The sequence below is a fragment of the Vitis riparia genome, unplaced genomic scaffold, assembly GCF_004353265.1.
Source record: "Vitis riparia cultivar Riparia Gloire de Montpellier isolate 1030 unplaced genomic scaffold, EGFV_Vit.rip_1.0 scaffold303_pilon_pilon, whole genome shotgun sequence".
Taxonomy (NCBI): domain Eukaryota; kingdom Viridiplantae; phylum Streptophyta; class Magnoliopsida; order Vitales; family Vitaceae; genus Vitis; species Vitis riparia.
In genome coordinates, this window is record NW_023269666.1 from 43,335 (window position 1) to 50,370 (window position 7,036).

A 7,036-nucleotide genomic window follows, 5' to 3' on the forward strand; every position below is an offset into this window, starting at 1 on the left:
GAATGCACCAAACAACCAAGGGTACCCAATCCTGTGGAAAACTCCAAGCAAGCCCTTTTTGACTTGTACAAAGTTGAAACATCAATACTAAAATGCGTGTATATGCGTACAAGGTTTTGGTCCTATATTTTGAATTTTCTTACCTTCCTGGAACAGTCCCTCCTTTTACTCTTCTCACGTGGGTCAAACCACTACATAATTGAAACTTCGTCTCCACCCTCAGTTCCTCCACCTCAGATGAATGGACGGACTCAGGCTCTTGGGTGACAACATAGCGAGCTAAGAGAAGAGTATCAAGTGGATATGGATTCATAGATTGAGACAGGTTCATTTTCTTAGCTACTAAGGATATCATAGTATTTAAAGAGATGGAAATGCATGCCATAAACCCACAAAACCTCTACAATATTCTCTCTTCCACTGTCGATCCCTTAAGTTTTGCAGCTTTCCACCCTCAAAAATGGTGAGTCCATCATTATTATTATTTTTTTCATCAGTCTCAGTAAAATGAAGAAAAGCTCAAGAAGTGGCTGTGATTAACAAATCTTTTTCCTTTTTGTTCATATTTATATACCACAGGCCCCCGTATTGGAAATTGAGGTACTTCAAATTTTTATTTATTTATTTCAAATTCCTTTTAAGAAATAGGTTCAGTTTTCATTTCTTTAAATTTGTGAATTAATCTATAACATGCTGAGGATAACTGTTTGTTCGGCCAGAAAGAGCTCGTTCAACAATCAGAAAGAGTAAAATCTGTGGATCTACATCCTAAGGAACCATGGTATAGTTATGAATTGATTTGATTTTCCAATCTTTCAATGTGATCCATGGAAGTGTTTAATTGTTTTACTGATGCATGTTGCATGATTCTTCTTCCTTCAGGATTCTAGCAAGTTTATATTCAGGAACTGTGTGCATCTGGAACTACCTCTCGCAGGTATGGAATTTGTGATCTTGTATCATAGAAATAGGCCTGTTTCATTTTCTAAAAACCCACTTGGTTTTGGTGGGTTTTCACCTTTGTGATCATAATAGTCTTTACCATCCTAGAAGTTAGTGGGAACTAAATATTTTCAATATGAAATCTTGAGCTTCAGTGCAAAAATGGCGCCCATTAGATGATTGGTCTGTTGCGAATTGAAGTGAATCTTTATTTCATTGATAGAAATTTTTTCATGCATATATATAGTGCTTACACTTGGGTGCTATATATTCCAGGAACTTGTAAAGTCTTTCAAGGTCGCCGAATCACCAGGTACACATGCAGATACATATTTCGCCTTTCCTGAAGATACTTGAATGCATAGTTCCTTGTTTAAAAATTGAATGTATGTTTGCAGTTCGGTCAGCAAAGTTTATAGCATGCAAACAATGGGTTGTTACTGGGGCTGATGACAAGTTTATCCGAGTCTTCGACTACAATACAATGGAGAAGATTGCAGAATTTGAGGCTCATACCGATTTCATTAGGAGTGTTGCAGTCCATCCCACCCTTCCATATGTGCTGTCAGCTTCTGATGACATGCTCATAAAGCTTTGGGATTGGGAGAAGGGTTGGGAGTGTACTCAAACGTTCCAGGGACATGCCCACTATGTGATGCAAGTGGCATTTAGTCCCAAAGACGCAAACACTTTTGCAAGTGCTTCTCTTGATGGCACCATAAAGGTCAAAATTAATTCTCATTTGTTGTTTGGTTAATTCTTTACTCTTTCTTGGTCACGGTAAGGCAATACTGCCTGTTTTCAGATTTGGAATCTCAGCTCACCTGCGCCAGACTTTACACTGGATGGACATTCAAAAGGAGTGAATTGCATTGATTACTTCATGAGAGGCTCGAAACCATATCTGATCTCGGGTTCGGATGACCACACTGCTAAGGTCTAAAACTCAATACTTTTTCATAGCTTTATGTAGATCATATGTATACAAAAATATTGGTTGAGTCGTTGATAAATCCGCCGGAAACAGGTGTGGGATTATGAAGCCAAGAGTTGTGTACAAACAATGGAAGGCCACACAAATAATGTTTCTGCAGTGTGTGTTCACCCTGAACTTCCCCTCATCATTACAGGTTCTGAGGATGGGAATGTTCATATATGGGATGGAGCTAGTTACAGGTAACAGTTTCATGGCTCAAAATTTTCTTATCAGCAAGAAACTTACTATGCATTTGGGTGTTCTCTTATAGCTAGAAATTCTGTATTTTTCTGAACCATCCTTGTCAAACTGCAGGCTGGAGAACACCCTGAATTATGGTTTTGAAAGAGTTTGGGCTCTTGGGTGCATGAAAGGCTCAAACAGGTAATTGAGTTTCTTCATCTTTTATTTCATTATTCCTTTCATCAGTTTGAAGATTGTTAATATGCTCAAAAGGATAAAAAGAAACAAATTGTTTTTCTCACTATTCCCTCCTGTTATCATTGCTTCTCTGAACAGGGTTGTGATTGGCTATGACAAAGGAACGATTATGGTAAAAGTTCTCCGTTCTCAGAGTGGGGGTTTCATGGGCATCCGGGTTGAGGAGGAAGAGAAGAAGGAATGTTGATTTGTACAACTCATAGTATTACCATTATGTACTATGGTGTGTCCTGATACAATAACTATCTTTGAGTAGAAGATAGACTGGCAAGAATAATGTCATAATATTAAGCAATTTCAAGTAAAAGCAGCTTCTATCAATGGTTGATGAAAATATTTGTAGCAGCCTAACTTAGATCTCCTTTTGTCAAGATCCCCATGTATTTGGGCAACTCTGAGCAATTAGCTATAGAATCGTTGTAATGCTCTATTTTGTGTGCACTTTAGATTCGCTTCAATAGGTCACCTTCATATTCCAATGCGGATGGATTATACTTGAAAATAAAAGTGGATGGATGATTTCTAAAATAATTGGTAATGTCTTGCGAATTAATTTTAGTGTTGGTGACATTTTTTTAATAAACAAAATCAGAGAGTTTAATAAATCATTTTAATGACTTAAGTAGGTTATGTTTGATAAAATAATTTAATATTATAACTTAAAGCAATAAATCTAAATAATTAACTCATACTTATTATCAAATCATTTTTGCTTTTTTTGCTCACATTAGTGAGAATATATTTTAAAATTATGATTTTAAATTCATAACCTTTTTTTTTATAATAAATGTTTTATGATTATTTTATGTATTTATAATATTTTAAATATCCATGTTTTATAAATAAAATTATTACTTAAAATTAATGAAGATAAATATAAGTTAAAATCATTGAAAATAAAGATTAATTAAAATTAATAAGGTTAAATGTGTCAATTTCATGATTGAATTTTTTTTTTAAACTTTACCAAATAGTCTTAATACTTTTAATACTTAAAATAAAAAATAAATAATAAGGTTTAATTCAATAATTTAAGAACAATTTAACTTAAAGTCATTTTAAATGATTAAACAATAAATATTAAACTTGATTGATACTTAACAAGGTTTCAAAATAATTATTATTTATAACTAATCATTATTTGTAACTATGTGAAAAAAGTAACAAAGGACAAGTAGAAAGTTTTATCCACCATCTTATTTTTAATACATTTCCTTGATCGTTTCATAATTTTTATATTATGATATTTAAAAGCACTTAATATTCTTTAAAAATACAAATCTCTTAGGTTAAAATCACAAATCGTGATTGATTATTGAAATATAAGGAAATAAAAAAAACACTACAATATCAATTTAAAACCACGTTTTTAGATATCTTCACCATGTAAATCATGACTGAAATATACAGGTATGTTTAGTTCCTGTTTTCAATAACTGTTTTATGTTCTTGAAAACAAAAAACACAAAAAACTTATTTGGGGAAGGGATATGTTTTTGTTTTTTGTGTTTTCCGTGTTCTAAAAAATCACTTTTTTGAAAACAATAAAAAGATGTTTTCATTGTTTTTTCATTGTTCAAAAAATAGATTGTTTTTCGTATTTTCTTTTATTTCTTTTTGTATTTTCCTACCTGTTTTTTTATGTTACCACAAAGGTAAGTTCCACCCAACTATCACACCACTACCCGCAAGCCCTTTCTTCCAATGTTTTCAGAACCGGACTGATCATTCAACCAAAAAAGTTACTAGTTCACGGTTCACTAGTTGGACTGGTGATCGAACCGCGATTGAACCGATAATGTCATAAATATATAATTTATATTTTATTAAAATTAAAATAATTTTAAGAAATTTATATAATATTAAAATTATAGCATTTCAATTTTTTTTTTTTGTATTTGATATGTCTATTAAATGATAACCATAAATATAAATGTATTAATATATCAAATTTTATTAAATAAAATATGTCTAATATTTACATGTGAGAAGAAAATTATAACATTTAATTTTATCTACATATTTATGCATTTTATTATTTTAAAATTTTAAAAAATTATATTAATTAATTTATATTTTCATATTTATTGTTAATAATTATTATAAAAATACACATGAATACAAATATTTATATTTGTTTAAATGATTTATATTATAAAAATTTGCAAATAACATTAATATAAAACATTGTTACCTAATACGTATCGAAGGAGTCGTGCAACATAATGGTTGGAATCATTCCTTTGTAAACCTTAATCCAAGGTTCAAATCCTCACAATGCAACTGTGTTGCATTTATTATTCTTTATAACCAAATCCCACATTGGAAACTCACAAATGTAATGAGTTCCATAAATAGCCCACGCGGACCTAACAAGAGAGTTGTGGGCTGGCTGGTTAGTGGGTGGGCTTCTTGTCAGCTTGGCTGGCGAGGGGTGGGTAGGCTGTTGTAGGCTCAATGCAGAACACAAATACCACATGTGTTTTGGTTGGTCAACCCACATGCTGACGGTCCAAAGCCCCTTACGGTTCAAAAGCGACCGGATCACGTCTAAACCGGCATTTTTAAATCTTTCTTCTTCCTTAAATTATTAAAATTAATATACTTACACATCATTAAAAAATTATAACTGATATAAAATTTGTAAAATAAACTGTGCATATAAAAATTATTTATATATTTATACTATCAAGTTAAGGGAAGAAAACACTTTATTAATTAAAAAATAACTTTCAAATATGTTTTTTGTTTTTTTTTTATTCTAAAATTTTTTTATCAACTCAACCAAACATGTTTTATTTTGTTTTTGAGAACAAAAACTGTTTTATAAAATTCAATTCACAAACACATTTTTTTTTCTAAAAACACAAAAAACTGTTTTAAAAAACTATTCTCAAAAACTATTTTCCAGAACAGTTTTAAAAAATAGCAACCAAACAGACCTAGAAGTTTGCGGACTTTCCAAAATATATTTTTAATTAAAGTTTTCAAAAAACAGAAAGTTGTTGTATAAAAATTTCTTAGGAAACAAAAAAAGGAAATCAAGGCCGTTAAACCTTTTTATGTTATAGAAAATTTTTAAAAATTGTATTCAACAAAATAGAAGTTAAGGGTCTATTTGAGAATTGTTTTTTAGAATAGTTTTTGGTTTTTCAGAATAAAAAACATGTTTGACAATTAAAAATTATTTTGTATTTTTGTTTTTAAGAACATAAAACAAAATATTTTTTAGTTGTTTTATGTTATTTTAACTTGTTTTTTAATAGTTGTTTTAAAAAATAATTATATAAATATGTAGAATAATTAAAAATAAAATATTAAATATAAAAAATATTTTTGAAATATATTTAAAAATGTTTAAAATAGATTAAAAATGTCTTAAGTTTCAAACAAACTTTTGTTTTACAAAAGTCAAATAACAATTGAAAAAAATTATTTTCAAAAGCGATTTTTTAGAATTGTTTTTTTAAAAAAGTTGTCAAATAGATATTAAAACTTCACAACAAACAATTTGAAAATTAAATACTTTTTTATTCTTCTAAAATAATAATAATAATCAAAGGGGTTGACTTTTTCAATATGTATCAAAATAGTGGTCTCTTGTATGAGACTTGGAGTCTCATGAATTTCGACATTATTTTTATTCTTTTGTAACATTATACCTTACTCCCATTTATTCATACCATCATCCAATCCGATTTATTTATAAAATCATCCGATGGTCTAAATTTCATCACAAATATTTAATAGTAAAGATGAGAAAATCGACGGGTATAATTTTAATAGTTTAATATGTATTTTCTTTAATAAAAATCACTTTCTTTAATAAAGCATCTATTTTAGTATGATATTTTTGGGATATGTATTATCAATAGTTCTTTATGATTGCTTATAATTTTCAATTTTTAATTGTGATTGTATCTATATTACGTATGAAATATCTTATGTTATTTTTCTATAATTATTTATTGAAGCCATCACATATTTTTCCTATAATTTGATTCAATTTTTCCATGAGAAATATAGTTTTATTTGACTGAAACATAAACCAATCACATTGATTTAACCAATTTTGCCTTAAGAAATCATAGCAGACATAGTCTTTCTAATCTTCATGTAAATCAATTTCCTCTTGCCTGTTTACCGTTTGGGTGAGTGAACATAATAGATTTAGAATAAGCAAAATGACGCGGTTTTCTACCTATGCACCAAACAACAAAGGGTACGATACGGCCTTCTTGGGTTCTAATCCTCACTCATTTCCTCTTCTAGATTTCCAATCCTATGGAAACGCCAAACAATCCCTTTTGACTTGTTCAAAGTTTATATTTTTCTAGAATATTTTATGGTCTCCGGAGGTATCATGCTTTTTCTAGAAAATTCTACTTAGCATGACCCTTACCTTCACGGCTCTCTCTCCTCCATTTTACTCCTGACATGGGTCAAACCACAACATAATTGAAACTTCATCTCTACCCTCAGTTCCTCCACATCAGATTAATGGACGGAATCAGGCTCTTGGGTGGCAACATAATGGCAACATAGAGAACTAAGAGAAGAGTATCAACTACCAAGTGGATGTGGATTCATTAATTGAGACAGTTTTCATTTTCTTAGCTACGAAGGAAACTGTAGTATTTAAACCAAGAACTGGAAATGCATGCCATAAACCACAAA

The 7,036-nt window shown here is 30.1% G+C and overlaps 1 protein-coding gene across 1 annotated transcript; it reads left to right on the forward strand.

Moving 5' to 3' along the window:
- Positions 1-406: 406 nt before the first annotated feature.
- On the forward strand, positions 407-2,704 carry LOC117909748 (coatomer subunit beta'-2-like). Its single transcript, XM_034823806.1, has 10 exons — positions 407-463; positions 580-600; positions 720-781; positions 883-937; positions 1,219-1,255; positions 1,341-1,666; positions 1,748-1,879; positions 1,970-2,118; positions 2,234-2,302; positions 2,438-2,704. Exons 1-10 carry the CDS (start codon positions 461-463, stop codon positions 2,544-2,546), a joined length of 963 nt encoding a protein of 320 aa, XP_034679697.1. The 5' UTR covers positions 407-460; the 3' UTR covers positions 2,547-2,704.
- The last annotated feature ends 4,332 nt before the right edge of the window (positions 2,705-7,036 follow it).

Excerpts from the sequence above, each read along its gene's own strand:
- LOC117909748 (XM_034823806.1), top strand. Across the intron at positions 938-1,218 it reads TCTGGAACTACCTCTCGCAG|GAACTTGTAAAGTCTTTCAA; the intron begins GTATGGAATTTG and ends TATATATTCCAG. Across the intron at positions 1,880-1,969 it reads CGGATGACCACACTGCTAAG|GTGTGGGATTATGAAGCCAA; the intron begins GTCTAAAACTCA and ends CGCCGGAAACAG.